Source organism: Saimiri boliviensis, chromosome 17, assembly GCF_048565385.1.
Source record: "Saimiri boliviensis isolate mSaiBol1 chromosome 17, mSaiBol1.pri, whole genome shotgun sequence".
In the NCBI taxonomy this organism is placed as follows: domain Eukaryota; kingdom Metazoa; phylum Chordata; class Mammalia; order Primates; family Cebidae; genus Saimiri; species Saimiri boliviensis.
In genome coordinates, this window is record NC_133465.1 from 55,199,690 (window position 1) to 55,225,225 (window position 25,536).

At 43.2% G+C, this 25,536-nt stretch overlaps 1 protein-coding gene across 21 annotated transcripts in view; it reads right to left on the reverse strand.

The window, feature by feature from the left end:
* Nucleotides 1-627: 627 nt before the first annotated feature.
* Nucleotides 628-25,536, reverse strand: part of BPTF (bromodomain PHD finger transcription factor) — a 162,474-nt gene continuing 137,565 nt past the window's right edge. For 18 of the 21 annotated variants that reach the window (XM_039475823.2, XM_074388873.1, XM_074388874.1 and 15 more), the window contains 4 exons: nucleotides 24,803-24,995; nucleotides 22,159-22,243; nucleotides 13,067-13,253; nucleotides 628-2,729 (listed from right to left, as the gene is read on the reverse strand). In XM_039475823.2, coding sequence (XP_039331757.1) covers nucleotides 2,693-2,729; nucleotides 13,067-13,253; nucleotides 22,159-22,243; nucleotides 24,803-24,995 — 502 coding nt within the window. In that variant the 3' untranslated portion in view covers nucleotides 628-2,692. Of the gene's footprint in view, nucleotides 3,520-13,062; nucleotides 13,254-22,158; nucleotides 22,244-24,802; nucleotides 24,996-25,536 lie in introns of those variants that run through there. The other 3 variants (XM_074388872.1, XM_074388862.1, XM_074388867.1) reach the window with 2 other exon arrangements.

Genomic DNA, 25,536 nt, shown 5'->3' on the forward strand with positions numbered 1-25,536 from the left:
ACTCATTATGTTCTCTAAGAATGTATGTTTTTTGGCTGGGCCCGGTGGCTCATGCCTGTAATTCCAGCACTTTGGGAGGCTGAGGCGGGTGGATCACCTGAGGTCAGGAGTTCAAGACCAGCCAAAATCTCGTCTCTACTAAAAATACAAAACAAAACAAAACAAACAAAACAAAGGAAATGTTTTTCAAAAATTACTTTTGTTAGCTGGGCATGGTGGTGCGTGCCTGTAATCCCAGCTACTCAGGAGGCTGAGGCAGGAGAATTGCCTGAACCCAGGAGGCGGAGGATGCGGTGAGCCGAGATCGCGCCATTGCACTCCAGCCTGGGTAACAAGAGTGAAACTCCATCTCAAAAAAAAAAAAAAAAAAAAAAAAAAGAAATCAAAAATTACTTTTGAAAGACTAAAGCTCTGTAGTTGATAAAACTACAAAATGCCTTTATGTATTTATATGGCAATAGAAACTATAAAACACTTTGTATCATTAAATACACATAGGAAATTAACATCTTCCTGGTCTCAGGATTTCCATAAAATTTACCCTTTTTGTACAATTTGGCAATGCTAACAGCTACAGAAAACATACTGACCAACCAACAACTGCTTCATTAGAAACTGCACCAAATCCAATGTCAAAAACATTACTTTATTTTTCTAGGATGAAATGTCCTATTACGTACAAAAGAATTGCTGTTTAGAATTTGCCACAAGTTGTTAAAAACATAGCAATCTATTGCCTACAGGTAGGAAAGTTCTTGTTGCAACAAATTTTAAATGATTAAGCCCATATATATTTATATATATGAATAAATATTACAGAAAAACTGTGACGTGATGAGATGCAGAATAATTTTATAATTCATTAAAATGTAGAATTCTTGCATCGGCACAGTGCATACAATATGTAACATTTTTTTAAAAAGTAAAAGGACAAAATAACCCATATTTAACTACTTCCATCTTAATATTTTAAGCAAAAATGTTTTCATACTGAGCGATTAGTCTCTTTAGTTTGTAAGCATAGGTTTAAGTGACATCTTTATGTACAAAAAGGAATGGGCTTCATTAGATAAAATTAACACAGAATAACTTGTACACCTGAGCCTGTAGTAAGAAAGAATGGGGAACTGTAGCAACATCTTTCTTTTAAGAAACTGAGGTCTGGGAAAGGTTTTGCATAGCAGGGAAACATTAAAAGGAAAGCAAATTTTAAAAACAATAATTGAATTCCAGAAGTTGGTAGGACAAAGCTAGTATGAGTTAGTGCAAAATCTAGTAAAATTTTTGCAAAACTGCATAATCCAACTATGGCAGATTTTATAGAAGCTATTACCACAATGCAGTAACACAACGTGTAAGAACACTGAAAGGAAAAACATGCAAAATACATCCTCCTCTGTGGTTTCCATTTTCTCGCTACTGCTTACACTACTTTTCCTTACATGGAAGAAACAAACCAACAAACAAAAAGCAAATCCAGTCAACAAACAACACAGAGGATGAGGTCATCTAAAAAATGCCCTTCATAAAATGTAAGTAGCTGTCTGTAATTGGTAATTTGCCTGGTATCACAGAATGTACAGATGGAGGCAATGTGTATCTTGTCATTAGTACGATCAACTGATGCAACAGGATTAGCACCCCTGAAGACTTTTCTTTGACATGATGACAATGGACTGGGAATGATAAAACGAAGGGCCACCGCTGTCCTGGAGAAGTCCAGGCACAATTAGATTCTTCTGCCGTTTATGACCCTGCAGCCCTCCCTCCCCACATAGGCTTACAGATATTCATTAGCGCACATTCAAAGACACCTCTGTCTGTGGGAGAAAAATTATCTCCATTTATTTTGTTTCATATACATCCATAGTTGAATTTTAATACAAAAAGAAAAAATTAGAATCTGACAAATGTTTACAAACAAGATACCTTCAAATAGATTTTACTCATTTTAGCCTGGTGCGGAGTAATTGACAAATTGTACTGTTATATTCAAGGCAACAGAGTCTGTAGTCCAGGACCACTTAGCCCAACCTTTATGCAAGCTTAATTTTAATCTACCATGAACAATAAACTCATTGTTGATTCCCAGTTGTGTGTGTGTGTGCACATGTGTACATAGCAGCTCCTTTCATAGAAAGAAAAGACATCTAGAGGTCGTCTTGTACTTTTACCTACAGGAATCATGATAAGATACAGATGGATTATATGTAACCGGGGCTGGATTTTATAAGAAAAAATAATTAGCTGACAAATGAGGGCAGCAATAAAAAAGCGTCTTTTTTGCAACAATAAATAAATACAGTCAAAAGTTTTCTGTGAGACTCTAAACCAGCTTCTTCACTGAAGAGCAGACGTGGCATTTCCATGGAGTTACACTTGACCCCATAGTATCTTTTTTTCTTGCTTTCTTTTTCTTTTTTTTTTTTCAATAAACAAAGTTTTCTCGCTTCTGCCACAATAGTAAAACCATTTGATCTTGACAAGATAATGGTGTCGTTGACTTTGCTTTTTTCTTGTCCGTTGGACAAAATTGGCCAAGAATATAATTGGACTGTTATGACCAATAAAAACGAAGTTTAGGTCAAGTCTTGTCAGGATAGCCTGACTAAAAACATCTGGCTCCTTAATTTAAAATAGTTCAGACAACCAGATTCTTGCTGTGTTTTATGTTACGTTAACACGCTGAACTTTAAGAAGCTGTAGACTGCAGTTTGTTGTTATGAGACCTACAGAATATAGAAAAAAGGGAACAATTAAGCACCCTTCATTTTTGAAAACAATGATGCTTTATGCGGATGCCAAGGTCAGTCAGTCTGGGATAAGCAGCCATGTTCTTTCATCATCCTTGGCAAGTGAATACAAAAGAACAATTAAGAAATTTTTAACCTATAATATTAAAATTTTTCACTGTACACTAAACATTAACAGCTCACTGGAAAAAGCCAATATTTAAAAAAAAAAAAAAAATATATATATATATATATATTTGTCTAAAAAGATTACAACATTTTCAGCCAACTGGACAAACAGAGACATTTACAGAAGCATCACCATTGTGGTGAAAGGTGTGTGTGTGTGTGTGTGTGTGTATTTACATTGATGAAGGGAATATAAAGGGAAAAATTATGCTAAAACAAAAGAAAAAGCAATCTTAAAATCACATTTTTCTCTTAAAGTCCAGAAAGTCTCCCTTCTAGTTTCACAGTTTTATTCACAACTTTCATTAGTAAACCAAATTACTGTATAGTTATCAGGACTAAGTCAAAGGGCTTTATATTGCAATATTAGATAAATACAGTATTCCATGAGTTTACAATTTTTAAATACATTGCTCAACATGGCTGCTAGAATAAACTTTTTACCACTATACATCTTTAACATTAAAAAATTATATTAACTAATCTGATTTTTGGGGGGCAATTTTGAATTAGGTAATCATGAGGTACAATAAAAAAACAGTGACCCCAACATCCAGTTCTGATTCCAGTTAAAAATTCAGACTAAAGATATCACAATCTGTAAGAAAAGAAAGAATATGGATGGTATAAATGATGAATTATAGCGAAGTGCAGTAATGAAGACAATGTGCAAACACTGCTGGAGATCATAAATTAAAATGGGAAAACATGCCAAAGGAAATTCTGGAAATCCATAAATAAATCAAGTTTCAATAACTGGCTAATTATGTTTCGTTCTGCCTTAAATTTGGAAAGTAACAGAAATTCCCTAAAAAGGCAACAGCGAGTTGCCGTTACACAATTCTTTACGTTGTAATTTTTTTTGGTTTGGAGACAGGGTCTCGCTCTGTAGCCCAGTCTGGAGTGTCCCAATCATGGCTCACTGCAGCCTCAACCTCCAGGGCTCAGAATCCTCCCACCTCAGCCTTCTGGATAGCTGGGACAACAGGCATGTGCCACCATGCCCGGCTAGTTTTTTATATTTTTTTTGTAGAGATGGGGGTTTCCCATGTTGCCCAGGCTGGTCTCAAACTCCTAGGCTCAAGCGAACTGCCTGCCTTGGCTTCTCAAAGTGTTGGGGATAGCCGGGCATGGTGGCTCAAGCCTGTAATCCCAGCACTTTGGGAGGCCGAGGCGGGTGGATCACAAGGTCGAGAGATCGAGACCATCCTGGTCAACAAGGTGAAACCCCGTCTCTACTAAAGATACAAAAAATTAGCTGGGCATGGTGGCACGTGCCTGTAATCCCAACTACTCAGGAGGCTGAGGCAGGAGAATTGCCTGAACCTAGGAGGCGGAGGTTGCGGTGAGCCGAGATCGCGCCATTGCACTCCAGCCTGGGTAACAAGAGCGAAACTCCGTCTCAAAAAAAAAAAAAAAAAAAAAAAGTGTTGGGGATCACAGGCGTGAGCCACTGCACACAGATTAAGCTATTTAAGCAGAATTGAGCAAACTTCTCGATTCAGCTCCCATGTGCTTTAATGAAAATTATGTCAACTTGAGTATATCGAAAAGCTACATAAAATAACCGGGTGGCAAGAAGACATCCTAAGTGGCCCCTTCACTATGCAGGCCCAGCCGAGGCCTCCTTCCACCCTTTACCAAATTCCCTTTGTCTTGCCACAGGCCCCAGGACCTCCAGGCAATTTCCTCTCCTTCATCAGCAGTTGGCAGCAGTCATCCTCTGGGTTCTGCCGGCAAGCCTAGCAGCAGGGTAGGAGTCACATCCCTTGGCTTCTACCTCAGTTACCACCAAAGGTCTTTCCAATTTAAAAAAGCAATTTTAGAAATTGAACCAGAGGAATAACCATGATGTACAAATCAAAAAGCATAGAGGAGCTTATAATGAGAAGTTGTGCTCTTCTGTCCTACTCTATCTGAAATCCAGGCTCCCTATAATCAATCACTTTGACTTTTCAGTTCTCTGGGTAGATTTTATTTATTTATTTAATTTTAATTTTTAAATTTAATTTTTTTTTTTTTTTTGAGACGGAGTTTCGCTCTGGTTACCCAGGCTGGAGTGCAATGGCGTGATCCCGGCTCACCGCAACCTCCGCCTCCTGGGTTCAGGCAATTCTCCTGCCTCAGCCTCCTGAGTAGCTGGGATTACAGGCACGCGCCACCATGCCCAGCTAATTTTTTGTATTTTTAGTAGAGACGGGGTTTCACTATGTTGACCAGGATGGTCTCGGTCTCTTGCCCTCGTGATCCACCCGCCTCGGCCTCCCAAAGTGCTGGGATTACAGGCTTGAGCCACCGCGCCTGGCCCAAATTTAATTTTATTTTTAAAGACAGGGTTTCACTATGTTGGGTCAGGCTGGTCTTGAACTCCCGACCTCACGTGATCCGCCACCTTGGCCTCCAAAGTGCTTGGATTACAAACGTGAGCCACCACGCCCGGCCCCTATTTATTTTTTGAGATGGAGTCTCTCTGTTGCCCAGGCTGGAGTGCAGCGGGGAGGTAGGGCAATCTCGGCTCACTGCAACCTCCTCCTCCCAGGTTCAAATGATTCTCCTGCTTCAGCCTCCCGAGTAGCTGGGATTACAGGTGCCCATCCCCATGCCCAGCTAACTTTTATATTTTAGTAGAGACAAGGTTTCACCCTGTTGGCCAGGCTAGTCTCGAACTTCTGACCTCCAGTGATCTATCCACCTTGGCCTCCCAAAGTGCTAGGATTACAGGCATGAGTTACCACGCCCAGGCAGGGCAGATTTTTTTTTTTTTTTTTTTTTTTAAAGACAGTTTCGCTCTTGTTGCCCAGGAGTGTAATGGTGGAATCTCAGCTCACCATAACCTCCACCTCCAGGGTTCAAGTGATTCTCCTGCCTCAGCTTCCCAAGTAGCTGGGACTACAGGTATGCGCCACCATGCCTGGCTAATTTTGTATTTTCAGTAGAGAGTGTAGTTCAGTGTTCTCCATGTTGGTCAGGCTGGTCTCCAACTCCTAACCTCAGGTGATCCACCCACCTCAGCCTCCCAAAGTGCTGGGATTACAGGCGTGAGCTATTTCACCTGGACTTTTTTTTTTTTTTGAGACAGAGTCTCACTCTTATCTCCCAGGCTGGAGTGTACTGGTGTGATCTATACTCAATGCAACCTCTGCCTCCCAGGTTCCAGTGATTCTCCTGCCTCAGCCTCTCCAGTAGCTGGGACTTACAGGTGTGTACCACCACATCTGGTTAGTTTTTTTATTTTTAGTGGAGACAGGGTTTCACCATGTTGGCCAGGCTGGTCTCAAGCTCCTGACCTCAGGTGATCCGCCCACCTCAGCCTTCCAAAGTGCTGGGATTACAGGTGTGAGCCACCATGCCTGGCCGAGGTAGATTTCTTATACTGCTGTTTCTTGTTTTATCAACGTTTGTTAAGCCCTGCTATGGCAAATGACAACCAAGCTCAGTTACCCATTTTCCCACCACCCTTTTCGAGTCCAAGTTTTATTTCTGTATAATTTAAAAATTATAGCCGGGCGCAGTGGCTCAAGCCTGTTATCCCAGCACTTTGGGAGGCCGAGGCGGGTGGATCACAAGGTCAAGAGATCGAGACCATCCTGGTCAACGTGGTGAAACCCCGTCTCTACTAAAAATACCAAAAAATTAGCTGGGCATGGTGGCACGTGCCTGTAATCCCAGCTACTCAGGAGGCTGAGGCAGGAGAATTGCCTGAACCCAGGAGGCGGAGGTTGCGGTGAGCCGAGATCGCGTCATTGCACTCCAGCCTGGGTAACAAGAGTGAAAACTCTGTCTCAAAAACAAAAACAAAAACAAAAACAAAAACAAAAACAAAAACAAAAAAAACAAAAAAAAAATTAGCTGGGCATGGTGGTGCGTGCCTGTAATCCCAGCTACCCAGGAGGCTGAGGCAGGAGAATTGCCTGAACCCAGGAGGCGGAGGTCGCGGTGAGCCGAGATCGCGCCATTGCACTCCAGCCTGGGTAACGAGCGAAACTGTCTCAAAAAAAAAAAAAAAAAAAAATTATATAATTCCATGCTTTGTCTGTAGGTAGATTATAAAAGTTGACAATTTATGTCATTATTTTTACTTTTTTATTTTTATTATTTTTGAGATGAACTTTTGCTCTGTGGCCCAGGCTGGAGTGCAATGATGCAGTCACTGCAACCTCCGCCTCCCAGGTTCAAGTGATTCTCCTGTCTCATCCTCCCAAGTTGCTGGGATTACAGGCATGCACCACCACACCTGGCTAATTTTTGTATTTTTAGTAGAGATGGGTTTTCTCTAAATTGGTCAGGCTGGTCTTGAACTCCTGACCTAAGGTGATCCTTGGCCTCCCAAAGTGTTGGGATTATAGGTGTGAGCCACTGCGCTTGGCCTAATGGCATTATTTACATTATTATGACAACGTGAATATTTTTCTTTGTAGCACCTAATCCTTTGCTAATAGGGCATTCTTTTTTTTTTTGAGACAGGGTCCTGTGTCATCCAGGCTGGAGTGCAGTGGCATGAATATGGCTCACTGCAGCTTCTGCCTTCTGGGCTCAATCCTCCCACCTCAGCCTCTGGTGTAGCTGGGACCACAGGTGCACATGACCATGCCTGGCTAATTTTTGTATTTTGTAAAGATGGGGTTTCGTCATGTTGCCCAGGCTGGTTTAGAATTCCTGGGCTCGCCGGGTGCAGTGGCTCAAGCCTGTAATCCCAGCACTTTGGGATGCTGAGGCAGGTGGATCACGACATCGAGAGATTGAGACCATCCTGGTCAACATGGTGAAACGCTGTCTCTACTAAAAATACAAAAAATTAGCTGGGAATGGTGGCACGTGCCTGTGCTACTCAGGAGGCTGAGGTAGGAGAATCGCCTGAACCCAGGAGGCGGAGGTTGCAGTCAGCCGAGATCACGCCATTGCACTCCAGCCTGGGTAACAAGAGCGAAACTCCGTCTCAAAAAAAATAAATAAATAAAATAATTCCTGGGCTCAAGAATCCTCCTGCCTCAGCCTCTCAATGTATTAGGATTACAGGCATGAGCCACCGTGCCCCGCCAATAGGGCAATCTTACGCAACTTTCTGTTTTTAGTTGCGTTTCTAATTGCCTTTCATTTTTATCCCTGACATTCTTTGGCTTAATCATAGCCTTATGTTTTTCTGTCTTAAATAAATTATCTAATGTATGAGTCATTTTCTTGCTCTACTGACCCTCTGGGGAGTGCTCCATCCTTCTGCTAGGATTTGGACTGCTTACCACACAGCCTGCTTTACAAATGTCACTTTGGGTCAGAGTAATTCTCAGTGCTTTCCTAAATCTCTTGTTTTTTGAACCCAAATGAACAAATAAAAATTTCTGGCAGGGCTCGGTGGTTCACCCCTATAATAATCCTGGCACTCTGGGAACCTGAGGTGCGCAGATCACCTGAAGTCAAGAGTTTGAGACCAGCTTGACCAACAAGACAAAACCCCGTCTCTACTAAAAATACAAAAATTAGCTGGGTGTGGTGGTGGGTATCTGTAATTCCAGCTACCTAGGAGTCTCAGGCAGGAGAATCCCTTGAATCCGGGGGGCAGAGGTTGCAGTGAGCGGAGATTGTGCCACTGTACTTCAGCCTGGACACCAGAGTGAGACTCTGTCTCAAAAAAAAAAACAACAACCTGGCCCAGCGCAGTGGCTCAAGCTATAATCTCAGCACTTTGGTAGGCCAAGGCTGGCAGGAGGATTGCTTGAGTTCAGGAGTTCAAGACTAGCTTGGGTCATATAGCAAGACCCTGTCCCTAATTAAAAACATATATTATTAAAAAGGAAAAAAATTGTTTCCTTATTTTTGATAGCACTCTTTTTTTTTTTTTCCCTGAGGTGGAGTCGCACTCTGACACACCCAAGCTGGAGTGCAGCGGCATGATCTCGGTTCTCTGCAGCCTCTGCCTCCTGGGTTCAAATGATTCTCACGCCTCAGCCTCCTGTGTAGCTGGGACTACGGGTGTGAGCAATTATACCCGCCTGATTTTTGTATTTTTAGTAGAGATTGGACTTTGCCATTTTGGCCAGGATGGACTCGAACTACGGACCTCAAGTGATCCTCCTGCCTTGGCCTCCCAAAGTGCTGGGATTACAGGTGTGAACCACTATGCTTGGACAATAGAATGTACTTTTAAAATTAAAACACCTGCGAAGAAAGGATGCCCTGAATCCTTACATGACTAAAAATGTATTTATTCTGCCTCTACACTTAACTGTTTAGCTGGACATTGACTTCTAGGCTGAACACCATTTCTTCTTAAACATTTAGATTTATTCTTCCACAACCTTCTAGTACTAAATGTTGTAACAGAAAAATCTGACACCAATCTAATTCTTGTTTTATAGATTGTCTGTTTTATCTCTGAGTTTCTTTTATTCCTAGCATCTGGAAATTTCACAGTGATTTATGTAGGGGTGAGTCTTTTTCCATCTGTCCACCTGGTTTATGACGTTTATCAACTGTCCCGTTTGTTCTCCCAACTCCTCATAGAGTACAGGGGCTTTAATTCAGTCACTGCTAAATTCCCTATATCTGGCACACATCAGGTTCTCTAATTTCAAGTCCTTTTGCTCTCATCAGCTCAGGAAATTTTTCTTTTATTCTTGTTGTTGTTGAGACAGGGTCTCCTCTGTCACTCAGGTTGGACAGCAGTGGTGTAATCACAGCTCGCTGCAGCCTTAAGCTCCTGGGCACAAGTGATCTTCCTGTTATAGCCTCCTGAGTAACTAGGACTACAGGTGCACGCCACTATGCCCGGTTAATGAAAAAAAAAAAATATTTTTTCTCGCTCCGTCACCCAGACTGGAGTGCAGTGGCACCATCTCGGCTCACTGCAATCTCTGCCTCCCAGGTTCAAGCAATTCTTCTGTCTCGGCCTCTTGAGTAGCTGGAAGCACAGGCACATTCACCATGCCAGGCTAATTTTTATACTTTTAGTAGAGATGGGGTTTCACTATGTTGGCCAGGCTGGTCTCAAAACTCCTGACCTCATGATCCACCCACCTCGATCTCCCAAAGTGCTGGGATTACAGGCCTGAGCCATTGTGCCTGGCCCAGTTCTATAGATTTTGTAGTTTCTTGGCTCTTGGTCTATAGCCTGCTGCCTGCTTTTCTTTTTTTTCTTTTTATTATTTTATTTTCTTTTTTTTTTTTTTTTTTTTTTTTTGAGACGGAGTTTCGCTCGTTACCCAGGCTGGAGTGCAATGGCGCGATCTCGGCTCACTGCAACCTCCGCCTCCTGGGTTCAAGCAATTCTCCTGCCTCAGCCTCCTGAGTAGCTGGGATTACAGGCACGCGCCACCATGCCCAGCTAATTTTTTGTATTTTTAATAGAGACGGGGTTTCACCATGTTGACCAGGATGGTCTCGATCTCTTAACCTCGTGATCCACCCGCCTCGGCCTCCCAAAGTGCTGGGATTACAGGCTTGAGCCACCGCGCCCGGCCTCTTTATTTTCTTTTATTATTATTATTATCATTATTTTTTTTTTGAGACGGAGTTTCGCTCTTGTTGCCCAGGCTGGAGTGCAATGGCGCGATCTCGGCTCACCGCAACCTCCGCCTCCTGGGCTCAAGCAATTCTCCTGCCTCAGCCTCCTAAGTAGTTGGGATTACAGGCACGCGCCACCACGCCCAGCTAGTTTTTTGTATTTTTAGTAGAGACGGGGTTCCACCACGCTGACCAGGATGGTCTCGATCTCTCGACCTCGTGATCCACCCGCCTCGGCCTCCCAAAGTGCTGGGATTACAGGCTTGAGCCACCGCGCCCGGCCTTTTTAAATTTTTTTTTAAAAGCCAGTCAAATTTAGCAGTGGGGGATTGTATACCAACTTTAGTGACACTAATGTTAATAAGTTCTGATAACCCACTACCATTGGACCAGCCAGCTGCCTGCTTTTCTTTTCTTTCTTCCGTGCGTGCGTGCGTGCGTGTGTGTGTGATGTGATATATTTTATTCCTTTGCTGAGAATTAAAATTGGATACTTTACCTGGGCTTTTTCTTCATTTTTTTTTCTTTTTTTTTCTTTTTTTTTTTGGAGACGGAGTTTCGTTCGCTCTTGTTACCCAGGTTGGAGTGCAATGGCGCGATCTCGGCTCACCGCAACCTCCGCCTCCTGGGTTCAGGCAATTCTCCTGCCTCAGCCTCCTGAGTAGCTGGGATTATAGGCACGCGCCACCATGCCCAGCTAATTTTTTGTATTTTTAGTAGAGACGGGGTTCCACCACGTTGACCAGGTTGGTCTCGATCTCTCGACCTTGTGATCCACCCGCCTTGGCCTCCCAAAGTGCTGGGATTACAGGCTTGAGCCACCGCGCCCGGCCGGCCCTTCACTTTTATTTTAGGTAAACTGCCTTTAAAATACCCCCTTAGTAAGCATCTTCCATGCTACAGGAGAAGAGAGCAAAGCACATGATGGCTTTTCCTCAAAGGAAGATCACTGGGTAGAGCACTGAATCTTACATTTCCTCAGTGCTTTTGTGTTACTAGCGGTTCAAAGAAAAGGTCTATGAGTTTAAAATCCAGGCTGGGCACAGTGGCTCACGCCTGTAATCCCAGCACTTTGGGAGGCCGAGGAAGGCAGATCACCTGAGGTCAGGAGTTTGAGACCAGCCTGGCCAACATGGTGAAACCCTGTCTCAATTAAAAAAAAAAAAAAAAAAAAAAAAAAAAAAAGGTCGGGTGTGGTGGCTCACGCCTGTAATCCAAGCACTTTAAGCACTTTGGAGGCCAAGGCGAGCAGATCACCTGAGGTTGGGAGTTCAAGACCAACCTAACCAACATGGTGAAACCTTGTCTTTTTTTTTTTTTTTTTTTTTTTAAAAGGTGGGGTTTCACCATGATGGCCAGGCTGATCTTGAACTCCTGACCTCAGGTGATCCACCCATCTTGGCCTCCCGAAGTGCTAGTATTACAGGCGTGAGCCACAGTGCCCGGCCTGAAACCCTGTCTTTAAAAAAATAAAAAATAAAAATCCAGCTTGGCCCACAGAAAAAATATCCAGAAAAATATAACATTTTATGATTATAGCAACATAAATCAAAGAGAAAGTATTTAAAGCCCTCCCTTAGGGATCTTCCTCCTACTCTACCTGATAGAGCTGTCATGTCTATACTCCTCAATCCACTAATCAAGATGTAAACTCATGAGAGCAAGAGCTCTGACTACCTTTATACATGCGCAGTGGCATTTAAGGCAGCATCTTGCATTCTGTAGGTATTTGATACATGCTTTTTGAATTTTATATATATATATATATATATATATATATATTTTTTTTTTTTTTTTTTTTTTGAGATGGAGTTTCGCTCTTGTTACCCAGGCTGGAGTGCAATGGCGCGATCTCGGCTCACCGCAACCTCCGCCTCCTGGGTTCAGGCAATTCTCCTGCCTCAGCCTCCTGAGTAGCTGGGATTACAGGCACACACCACCATGCCCAGCTAATGTTTTGTATTTTTAGTAGAGACGGGGTTTCACCATGTGGACCAGGATGGTCTCGATCTCTTGACCTCGTGATCCACCCGCCTTGGCCTCCCAAAGCGCTGGGATTACAGGCTTGAGCCACCATGCCCGGCTTATTTTTATATTTTTGAGATGGAGTCTTGCTTTCTCACCCAGGCTAGTGTGCAGTGGCGCAATCTTGGCTCACTGCAACCTCTGCCTCCTGGGTTCAGGCGATTTTCCTGTCTCAGCCTCCCAAGTAGCTGAGATTACAGGTGCCCACCACCACATCTGGCTCATTTTTGTATTTTTAGCAGAGACACAGTTTCCCCATGTTGGTCAGGATGGTCTAGAACTCTTGACCTCAGGTGATCCACCTGCCTTGGGCCAACGTGCTGGGATTATAGGCGTGAGCCACTCCACCTGGGTGCTTTTTGAATTTGAAAAAAAAATAAAAATAAAAAATAAAAAAAAGACCTTTAGGCAGATCAGCAACAAACTCAGCAATTTCCCAATATTTTGTCTGTCCACTTCTCCTTGGCAGTAGATCATAAAACTGGAGTCTTGATTTTTTTTTTTTTTTTTTAAATATTTAAGGTTAAATTTACCATTAACTGCACTGGTTGAATCTTTCGACAGGATGGTATAAAGAGTTTAAATTGCTGAATTAATTCAGAACACTGAACCCATTTGCTCACCTGCTAGCTTTGAATCCTTTCAATTTCTGTACAAAGAATGATTCAAGAACTTCTGCACACTGGTAAAATGGGGAGTCACTTGGATTGTAGTAACGACAGTTATCAAAAATTTTGGTCATATCTGCCACAAATTCCGTCAGCTTTTCATAATACCGTCTTTGTACTCTTTCTTCCATGGTGGCAAGGTCTTAAAAACACAAAATGTAAAACATTTTCAGAGCTTTAAGGTTTTTCCAGTGTGAATATTCTCCGAGGTTCTAAGAAGTACATATGTTTACTGTGCAAGCAGTCCTGGAACCAGGCTGGTTCACACTGGAGGCTATTTTGCAATTCATGAAGAACATAAGAGTACTTTTCCAATTTTGTTTCTGATTGAGGTTCTAAAATATAAATCCTGATTGCTGTTAAGAAGGTTCTTTTACTTTCAGTTAGCTGCATAGAACAGCTCTTCCTTCAAGTGGTTTGAGTTTAAGGAAACATAGCAACATGATCTATGCATATCTAAGTATAATACATTTTTACACGCAAACAATTTAGTATATGTACAAAGCAAAGGTGGGAATCCAGAATTAAGAACAAAATTTCTGTACTAGTGGCTTTATCATCTTTGTATTAGACGTTAATAACATCATTTTGCTTTCTTTTTCTTTTCTTTTTTTTTTTTTTGAGACGGAATTTCACTCTTGTTACCCAGGCTGGACTGCAATGGCGCGATCTCGGCTCACTGCAACCTCCGCCTCCCGGGTTCAGGCAATTCTCCTGCCTCAGCCTCCTGAGTAGCTGGGATTACAGGCATGAGCCACCATGCCCAGCTAATTTTTTGTATTTTTAGTAGAGATGGGGTTTCACCATGTTGACCAGGATGGTCTCGATCTCTTGACCTCGTGATCCACCTGCCTGGGCCTCCCAAAGTGCTGGGATTACAGGCTTGAGCCACCGCGCCCGGCCATTTTGCTTTCTTTATTCATTTTTGTTACCTTATATTTGTGACAAGTGAGACTGTCCTACCACTTATGACTGCAATGACAAAAGTGGCTACTTAAAATAAATGTACGGGAAAAATATCAGCTAATACGAATATTAGTATGTAACAGTACAGGAAATAAGTAGAAAGGAGAAAATCATTATGGTGCTAGACAGCTGTGATCTTGTGAACTATGTATTTGGTCTTTGTCCCCCTTTCCTGATGACACTTAGCTCTTAACTGGCTGGAATCTCCGGAGTGACAAGTTTCTTTTGTATGTTAATGACTGGTGGCTGGAATTCCTTAGATAGCTTCGGGATGGGGGCTGGTCACCGGAAAGACCTGGGAAGGATTAGAGGGTGGGGACTTTCAGTCCCATCCCCCAACCTCCGGAAGGGGAGACGGGTTAAAAGCTGATCACCTAAGGCCAATGATGTAATCACTCATGGGTACAGAAAGAAGCTTCCCTAAAAACCCAAAATGGCTAGGTTCTGAGAGCTTCCTGATACAGCTGAACATGTGGAGGTGACTGGCGGGTGGTGCCCAGAGAAGGCATGGAAACTCCGTGCCCCTTCCCACAGCGTTGCCGTGTGCATCTTCTCCACCTGGCGTTCATCGGGATCCTTTGCAATATCTTTAATAAACCGGTAAGTTTAAGTGTTTCCCTGAGTTCTGTGAGCTGCTCCTGAAAATTACTGAATCCTAGGAGAGGCTTGTGGGAACCCTGATTTATAGCCAGATGGTCAGATGTGCAGGTAAAACAACCTTGGGCTGGTGACTAGCAGCTGCAGAGGGGGTAATCTTGGAGACAGAGCCCCCAACCTGTGGGATCTGACCCTATCTTCAGGTAGATAGTGTCAGAATTGAATTGAATTAAATTAGAAGACACCCAGTTGGTGTCTGAGGCAGACTGCTGGATTGGTTGTTCCCGGGACGAAATCCCCACCCACTTCTTGGTGACCAGAGGTCACAAAACAGAATTCTCCCAACTTGATTACTGTAGTGTGAGAGCACAGGAAAACAAGTTTATTTTTTCGATGTACAGCAGGCAACTACTTTGGAATGTACTGACCGAGATAAATCTACCTGAAACAACATTGATCTTAGGAGAACGTTGGGTTTGAAAGAAAATTCTGTATACAATTTTACATAAAAATCTGAGAGAGCGAAAGGCCAGTAATCTCAAATCAATCAAGGGTGGATAGACAATATATTCCAAACTAAAGCTCAGTGAGTATTTCAGAATTTGAAAAAGTGATTTAAAAGTTCATCCAAGAAATGAAAGTACAAGAATACCTAAGAAACATCTGAAGAGTAAGTCATGAGAGAGAATTTCACCTGTCAGACATTAAAAAATATTATCAATCGGCCGGGCGCGGTGGCTCAAGCCTGTAATCCCAGCACTTTGGGAGGCTGAGGCGGGTGGATCACGAGGTCAAGAGATCGAGACCATCCTGGTCAACATGGTGAAACCCTGTCTCTACTAAAAATACAAAAAATTAGCTGGGCATGGTGGCACGTGCCTGTAATCCCAGCTACTCAGGAGACTGAGGCAGGAGAATTGCCTGAACCCAGGAGGCGGAGGTTGCAGTGAGCCAAGATCGCGCCATTGCACTCTAGCCTGGGTAACAAGAGTGAAACTCCGTCTCAAAAAAAAAAAAAAAAAAAAAAAAAAAAAAAAAAAAAAAATTATCAATCTGTGATAATGAAGTGTGGCGGCATGCAGAGCAACACAAACACTAGTGGAGCCAAGTTCACAACAGGAACAGATCTAACTGTATCTAGTATGAGAACTTCACGTATGTTAAGGATGCCACTTCAAGTGAGCAGGGAAAGACAGTTCATTCACGAATGGGGTTGCAGGCCAGGGTGGCTCACGCCTGTAATCCTAGCAATTTGGGAGGGCTAGGCGGGCGAATCATCTGAGGTCAGGAGTTGGAGACCACCCTGGCCAACACATCGAAACCCTGTCTCTACTAAAAATATAAAAATAAGCTGGGCGTGGTGGCACATGCCTTTAATTCCAGCTACTAGAGAGGCTGAGGCGGGAGAATTGCTTGAACCGAGGAGGCGGAGGCTGCAGTGAGCCAAGATTGCACCACTGCATTCCAGCACAGGCAACAGAGCAAGATTCCGTCTCAAAAAAAAAAAAAAAAAAAAAAGAAAAAAAAAAGGGTGGGGGAGTTGGGGTAACTGCCTACCTATCTGAAAAAGAAAAGTTCTATCTGACATTATATGTCAAGATTAATTCCGGATTTATTAAAATTCAAGGGCAAAAATTAAAACCGTAAAAAGTACTATGAGACACAAAACTGTAAATGTAATAACTGTATATACCAAAAAATGACAATTTTGTTATATGTATTTTAGTCCACACACAGACACACACACATACACTAGTCTTTGAAAGCTCCAGTATATGTAGAGAAAAAAAATGTGTAAATGTGAAGAACTGTGAAAATTCATATAGGCTGATTCCAAGCAAGACTTGGGACATGCATTCTGTAGGTTTATGTAAGGCGTTCAAAAAAGAGCAAACACATCACACTAGGACATTCCTGTTTCATACTTATTTTATGTTCTGGTTACTTATTACTTGACTAATTTTGATTTTAATAAAGTATGTGAATAATGCTTGGATATTTTATGGTTCCAAGTTAATTAGGCATCCTTTAAAAAAAGTCCTAGGAGAACACATAGGTGAGTATATATCACGGAGCAGGAAAAAGACTCCAAACATGACACTAAGGGACAAAAATATAATGATTAACAGATATCAATCCAAAAAATGTTAAAAATTACTATAGCCAATAAAAACACTATAAAACTTTTACTTCTCTTTAGTATGTAAATAGCCCTTAAATAGCTGGGTGTGGGGGCTCATGGCTGTATTCGCAGCACTTTGGGAGGCCGAGGTGGGCAGATTACCTGAGGTCAAGAGTTTGAGACCAGCCTGGCCAACCAACATAGTGAAACCAGTCTCTATCACTAAAATTAACCGGGTGTGGTGACAGGCCCCAGTAATCCTAGTTACTCCGGAGGCTGAGATGGGAGAATCGCTTGAACCCGGGAGGTGGAGGTTGCAGTGAGTCAAGATCACATCACTGCATTCCAGCCCATGCCACAGAGCGAGACTCTTATTAAAAAAAAAAATAGCGGCCGGGCGCAGTGGCTCAAGCCTGTAATCCCAGCACTTTGGGAGGCCGAGGCGGGTGGATCACGAGGTCGAGAGATCGAGACCATCCCGGTCAACATAGTGAAACCTCGTCTCTACTAAAAATACAAAAAATTAGCTCGTCTCTACTAAAAATACAAAAAATTAGCTGGGCATGGTGGCGTATGCCTGTAATCCCAGCTACTCAGGAGGCTGAGGCAGGAGAATTGCCTGAACCCAGGAGGCGGAGGTTGCGGTGAGCCGAGATCGCGCCATTGCTCTCCAGCCTGGGTAACAAGAGCAAAACTCTGTCTCAAAAACAAAACAAAACAAAAACTCAATGTTCTTTAAGAGTGCAGACAGAATGCTACAGATATACACTATTAGTGAAAGCTGGTTCAATTTGCTAAAGTGTAATTTTTTTTTTTTTTGGAGATGGCGTCTCCAGTGGAAGCTGGTTCAATTTGCTAAAGTGTATTTTTTTTTCTTTTTTTTTCTGAGATGGAGTTTCACTCTGTTTCCCAGGCTGGAGTGCAGTGGCATGATCTCGGCTCACTGAAATCTCCACCTCCTGGGTTCAAGCAATTCTCCTGCCTCAGCTTCCTGAGTAGCTGGAATTACAGGTGCTCACCACCACACCCGGCCGATTTTAGTAATAGAGATGGGTTTCACCATGTTGGTTGGTCAGGCTGGTCTCAAACTCCTGACCTTGTGATCCGACAGCCTTGGCCTCCCAAAGGGCTGGGATTACAGGCATGAGCCACGGTGCCTGGCCCTAAAGTGTAACTTAAACATAAATTAAAAAAAAATTTTTTTTGAGACAGGGTCTTGTCTCGCTCTGTCACCCAGGCTGAAGTGTGGAGATATGATAGCAATGAGCCTGGCCTGGACATTCTTTTTTATAAAAAAGCTAAAAAGGGCTGGACACTGTGGCTCACGCCTATAATCCCAGCACAAGGCCAAGGCAGGTGGATCCTCTGAGGTCAGGAGTAAAAGATCAGCCTGGCCAACATGATGAAACCCTGACTCTACAAAAAACACAAAAATTAGCTGGGCATGGTGGTGGGCTCCCGTAATCCCAGCTACTCGGGAGGCTGAGGCAGGAGGATTGCTTGAACTAGGAGGTAGAGGTTGCAGCCAAGATTGCCCAAGTGCACTCCATCCTGGGCACCAGAGTGAGGTACCGTCTCAAAAAAGTCTAAAAAGGGCTGGGTGTAGTGTAGTGGCTCACCCCTGTAATTCTAGCACTTTAGGAGGCTGAGGCAGGCAGACTGCTTGAGCCCAGGGGTTTGAGACCATCTTGGGCAACAAGGTGAAGCTCTGTCTTTACAAAAATACAAAAATTAGTTGGCGTTGTGGTGGGGCCCTGTAGTCCCAGTTACTCTAAGCTGGGATGCTGAAGTGGGAAAATCCCTTGCCCCCTGGGAGACTGAGGCTGCAGTGAGCCGACAGTGAGGCCCTGTCTCAAAAAAACACCAAAAATGTATACTACATCCTAGCTACTCAGAAGGCTGAGGTGGGAGAATCACTTGGGCCTGGGAGGTTGAGGCTGCAGTAAGCTGGTGATGGCACCATTGCACTCCAGCCTGGGCAGAACAGCAGCAAAGCTTAAAATGTACTTAGACCCTTTTACCTAGAGACTGTTTTCTTAGAACAAACAAGCATAGGCAGATGTATGAACAAAGATGTTCACTGACATGTTGTTTATACTAGCAAAAACTGCACACAACAGAAAATTTATGGGGGAGTGTTGATTTTAATTTCATATAAATAAAAACGCTGTAGGTCTGTAATAGCTGATGTGAAAAAATATTAAGTTTACAAAATACATTATCAAACATGTTTCATATAAACCTCTGAGAAAGTAAAAGTTGTGGATTTTGTTGGTTCCCTTATACCCTTTCAAAGAAAATTACTATTTTCAATTTAGTCTATATCGTTCTAGACATTTTCTATGCATTTCTTTTTCTTTTTTTTGATATAGTCTCGCTGTGTCTCCCAAGTGGGAGTGCAGTGGCGTGATCTTGGCTCACTGCAACCTCCGCCTCCCGGGTTCAAGCGATTCTCCCGCCTCAGCCTCCTCAGTGGCTGGGATTACAGGCGCCCACCACCACGCCCGGCTATTTTCTATGCATTTCTAAACACATTTAAGTACTCTTAGAAAATAAATGCTACTGCTTAAAACCTGGATACTGCTTTGTAACTTTCATTTCTTTTCCCAACAATATGTTTTGGAGATCTGTATTATTTATGTACCTACTTAGGAGATACAAGAGATGATGTTTTTCTTAGTATGTATGTATGTATTTTTTTATTATTTTTGTGGGTCAAGGTCTCACTTTGTTGCCCAGGCTGGAGTGCAGTGGTGCTATCTTGGCTCACTGAAACCTCTGCCTCCCAGGTTCAAGCAATTCTCCTCAGCTATTACAGATACCTGACATCATGCCTGGCTAATTTTTTATATTCAGTAGAGATGGGGGTTTCACCTTGTTGGTAGGGCTGGTCTTGAACTTCTGACCTCCAGTGATCCACCTGCCTCAACCTCTCCAAGTGTTGGGATCATAGGCATGAGCCACCACACCCAGCCTTTTTTTTTTTTTTTTTGAGACAGGGTCTTACTCTATCTCTCAGGCTGGAAAGCAGTGGGATGATCCTGGCTCACTGCAGCCTTCACATCCTGGGCTCAAGTAATCCACTGCAGCTTCCCAAGCAGCTGGGATTACTGGTGCATGCCACCATGTCTGGCTTTTTTTTTTTTTTTTTTTCTGAGACAGAGTCTTTCTCTGTCGCCCAGGCTGGAGTGCAGTGGCGCAATCTTGGCTCATAGCAAACTACGCCTCCCAGGTTCAAGTGATTTAGGTGCCTCAGCCTCCTTAGTAGCTGGGATTACAGGCACCCGCCACCATGCCCGGCTTAATTTTTGTACTTTTTTTGTAGTAGAGATGGGGTTTCACCATGACGGTCAGGCTGGGCTTGAACTCCTGGGCTCAAGGCTTGTCTCAGTCTCCCAAAGTACTGGGGTTACTAGCATGAGCCACCGTGCCTGGCCTATCCTGTTTCTTATTTTTTAATTTTTTTAGATGGTTTCGCTCTCATTGCCCAGGCTAGAGTGCAATGGCACCATCTGGGCTCACTGCAACCTCTCCTCCCGGGTTCAAGCGCTTCTTCTGCCTCAGCTTCCCGAGTAGCTGGAATTACAGGCATGTGCCACCATACCTGGCTAATTTTGAACAGTATTTATTTTGTAAATTGTCTACAATTAACTTGTACTATTATTTCTATTGCCAGCATACTTATTTTAGTAAACATCCCAGGTACTTTCTCAAAGGTGACTACACCAATTTGAAATATGTACAATGATTAACTTCTTCATCTTCAACATCAGAACAGAGGTAATAACTATTTGTTTATGTTTGTTTTTCAGAGATAGTCTCCATTTATTTCCTCTTCATGTTTCCCCCTCTTTCAAGCTGCCACCAAACACAAACTCCTCTCATTTAAAAAAATGCTTAGCTGACTTTTGGAACATAATTTTTCATTAGCGGTAAGTGATTCTTTGGAAGCTTTTAGCTATGTTTTTAATTTTTCTTTTTTATTTTATTTTATTTATTTATTTATTTTTGAGACGGAGTTTCGCTCTTGTTACCCAGGATGGAGTGCAATGGCGTGATCTCGGCTCACCGCAACCTCCGCCTCCTGGGTTCAGGCAATTCTCCTGCCTCAGCCTCCTGAGTAGCTGGGATTATAGGCACGCACCACCATGCCCAGCGAATTTTTTGTATTTTTAGTAGAGACGGGGTTTCACCATGTTGACCGGGATGGTCTCGATCTCTTGACCTCTTGATCCACCCGCCTCGGCCTCCCAGAGTGCTGGGATTACAGGCTTGAGCCACCGCGCCCGGCCTATTTTATTTTTTTTGAGACAGAATCATCCAAGCTGGAGTGCAATGGCATGGTCTTGGCTCACTGCAACTTCCGCCTCCGGGTTCAAGTGATTCTTCTGCCTCAGCCTCCTGAGTAGCTGGCATTACAGGCCATGCCCAGCTAATTTTTTTGTGTTTTTAGTAGAGACAAGGTAATTTTTCTTTTCTTTTCTTTTTTTTTTTTTTTGAGATGGAGTTTCGCTCTTGTTACCCAGGCTGAAGTGCAATGGCGCGATCTCGGCTCACCGCAACCTCCGCCTCCTGGGTTCAGGCAATTCTCCTGTCTCAGCCTCTTGAGTAGCTGGGATTACAGGCACGCACCCCCATGCCCAGCTAATTTTTTTTTTTGTATTTTTAGTAGAGACAGGGTTTCACTATGTTGACCAGGATGGTCTTGATCTCTTGACCTCGTGATCTACCTGCCTCGGCCTCCCAAAGTGCTGGGATTACAGGCTTGAGCCACCGCGTCCGGCCTTGAGACAGGGTAATTTTTCTAATTCTTTTTTCTTTTTGAGACAGAGTCTTGTTCTGTGGCCCAGGTGGATTGCAGTGGCGCTATCTTGGCTCACTCCAACCTCTGCCTCCCAAGTTCAAGTGATTCTTGTGCCTCAGCCACCTCAGTAGCTGGGATTACAGGTGCCTGCCACCATACCTGGCTAATTTTTCTATTTTTTAGAGACGAGGTTTCACCATGTAGGCCAGGCTGGTCTTAAACTCCTGACCTCAGGTGATCCATCTGCCTCAGCCTCCTGAAGTGCTGGGATTACAGGCGTGAGCCACCCCTTCTGGCCCATTTCCAATGTTTTTGTAATTATAAATACTGCTGCAATGAACATACCTATGCATATGTAAATCCTAAGAAGTGAAACTGCTGGGTTCAAGAGTATGCACAATTAAACTTTATATTGATATTACCAATTTACCCTCCAAAGCAACCATACCAATGTATACACCCACCAGGCTTGCTAAAAACATTCTAAGATACTAATTTTACGGATGAAATATCCACTGAGACTTCTGAAAAAACTTCATATTCAACTCATGTACTTACCCATAGGTTCCTTAATAACACCATAATAATCTGGTGCATCATTAGGGTCTACTGGTTCAAGGAAAGGCCAGGCCATCTTATGGGCCTATAATGAAAAAATAGGCATCATTATTGTCAGTGAAAATACTACTTCCATTTAAGTTTCCCGGTTGAGTTACTACATCAATGAACATAAAGGTTAATTAAAAAAAAAAATTTTTTTTTTGAGATGGAGTTTCACTCTGTTGCCCAGCCTGGAGTTCAGTGGTACGATCTCGGTTCACTGCAATCTCCACCTCCCAGGTTCAAGTGATTCTCCTGCCTCAGCCTCCTCAGTAGCTGTGATTACGGACACAGTGGTGCGTGCCTGTCCTATAATTCTGAAGCAGGAGGACTACTTAAACCTGGGAGGTGGAGATTGTGGTGAGCTGAGATTGTACCACTGCACTCCAGCGTGGGCAATAAGAACAAGACCTCATCTCAAAAATAAACAAATAAACCATATTAGGTGGTTTCTGCTCTAGTAATAAGTTACTGGAGATAAGCATCCTCTACAATAATGGTATTCAAAGGCTGGCCAGAAGACCTTAGTTTGGAGAGCTGGAGCACAATTTAGAATTCACAAAATCAGTATTCTGGGCCCTACGTGATGACCTGTCACTCGCTGAGTGATGCCGGCATTGCAACTGCATCTGTCAACAGGTGGGATGGGTTCAAAGTGTGAAGTCATTACCACAGCTGGTTATGATGAGGTGGCAGAGATACGATGCTAAATGATACTGAGCCACACATTGAGATGACTATTCTCTTTTCAGTTACTTCAATTCTTGTGATTACGGTAACAATAGGAGAAAGTTTCTTTCTTTTTTTTTTTTTTTTAAAGATGGGGTCTCACCATGTTGGTCAGGCTGGTCTTGAACTCCCGACCTCAGGTGATCTGCCCATCTTGGCCTCCAAAGTGCTTGGATTACAGGCGTGAGCCACCTCGCCTGGCCAAGAAAGTTTCAATCCATTGCACTATAACCTCTTATTTCCCCCATTTTTTTGGAGACAGGGTCTTGCTCTGTCACCCAGGCTGGAGTGGAGTGGCATGATCATAGCTCACTGCTCAAGTGATCCTCTCACCTCAGTCTCCCGAGTAGCTGGGATTACAAGTGTGTGCCAACATGCCAAGGTAATTTTTTTAAATATACGTTTTCAGAGATGGGGTCTTACTTTGTTGCCCAGGTTGGTCTCTAACTTGTTGATGCAAGTGATCCCCTGCCTTGGCCTCCCAAAGTGCTGATTATAGGTGTGAACAGCACACCGGCCTTCTTTTTTTATTTTTTCCCCTTGAGATGGAGTCTTGCTGTCACACAGCCTGGAGTGCAATGGTGCAATCTCGGCTCACTGCAACCTCTGCCTCCTGGGTTCAAGTGATTTTCCTGCCTCAGCCTGGTGAGTAGCTGAGATTACAGGTATGTGCCACCATGCCCGGCCAATTTATGTATTTTTACTAGAAACAGGGTTTCACCATGTTGGTCAGGGTGATCTGGAACCCGTGACCTTGTGATCCGCCCACTTTGGCCTCCCAAAGTGCTGGGATTACAAGTGTGAGGCACTATGCCCGGCCTACACTGGCCTTCGATGTCTTAAATACATCTCTATCACTTGCTAATCCTGCAAACCATCCCCATCCTGTTTTTCTTTATTTTCTTTATTTTTTTCTTTTCTTTTCTTTTTTGAGATGGGGTCTCATACTGTTGCCTGAGCTGGAGTGCTGTGGCTCCATCTTGGCTCACTGCTGCCTCTGCCTCCTGGGTTCAAGTGATTATCCTGCCTCAGCCTCCCTAATAGCTGGGATTACAGGTGTGCACCACCATGTCCAACTAATTTTTTTGTATTTCTAGTAGAGACAGGGTTTCACCATGTTGGCCAGTCTGGTCTCAAACTCCTGACCTCGTGATCTGCCTGCTTTAGCCTCCCAAAGTGATGGGATTACAGGTGTGAGCTACTGTGCTCGGCCCCCTTTCTGTTTTTCTTTCTTTCTTTTTTTTTTTTTTTGAGACGGAGTTTCGCTCTTGTTACCCAGGCTGGAGTGCAATGGCGCGATCTCGGCTCACCGCAACCTCTGCCTCCTGGGTTCAGGCAATTCTCCTGCCTCACCCTCCTGAGTAGCTGAGATTACAGGCACGTGCCACCATGCCCAGCTAATTTTTTGTATTTTTAGTAGAGACGGGGTTTCACCATGTTGACCAGGATGGTCTCGATCTCTCGATCTCGTGATCCACCCGCCTCGGCCTCCCAAAGTGCTGGGATTACAGGCTTGAGCCACCGCGCCCGGCCTCCCCTTTCTGTTTTTCATAAGGAAAAGAATAAGTATAATCTAAGCAAACTATTTCTCAATCCATGGGCGTGAGAGGAAGTTTCTTTAAAAATCAAATGTATAAATAAGTGAGTCACTTGAAAACTCCTATGTGTGTTAGATAAACTGAGTTTGTGTGGAGATATGGCAAAGCTCAGGACACTGGTACGTGAAGAACTGAAGTGCGTTAGGCACTCACTAGACTAGCTAGGAGTCAGTAAATAATCACTCTAAGATTGGAAACTTGAAATCCTAGAAATGCTTCCAAACTTATGGTGGTTGATTTTATTTTCAAATGCTGCACACAGAGGGGTCTCTCACCTGTAAGGAACGGAGCACCCTCTTCAACCCCTCATAATCCTTCTCTGTTAGTGGCGTGAGCACTGTCATGGCATCCTCTGTTGACTGGCACTGTGGACAGACATACTCATCAATGAGCTCTGCCTCACTTTGCAAGATGCCAACGCAGCGCCCATGGTACCAATTCTGACACCGATCACAGCCAATATAAAATCTGCAAGATCCGAAACGGAAATGTGAGTTGAAAACAGATGGGATGATGTTCCTTATAATAAAGCATGCACCTGAAAACTTGCTAAACCCTGGGATGTAAAATAGTTTTAGTAGTATGATTTTAATACTTTCAAGATTGACATTCCAGTACATTAATTTAGTATTTTTGATGTTAAGAACAAGCAGTAAAAAGATTTGTAAGAACACTGTGTAATATTGGAGAACCAATTCAAAAATAAATATAAAACATTTAATTGATTTTAAAGCTGAAAACAAAGCCAAAAATCTTTCAACTAGTACTGTATCGTATGGGAGTTCAAATTCCTACAAGCTAACAATAGTCTCAGAGCTTGTACCCAAATTAGTGTTTTTTCTAACCTATAATACAGCACCATTTCAAACACTGATAAAGTCCAAACAAGTCAGGCTATTTTAATCTCATTAATTTCTATGTTACATATTGAAGAATCAAATCTACCATTAAACCACATTTCCCCAACGTGTCTCAAACATTCACTATGAAGCAAGATAAATTTTGAAGG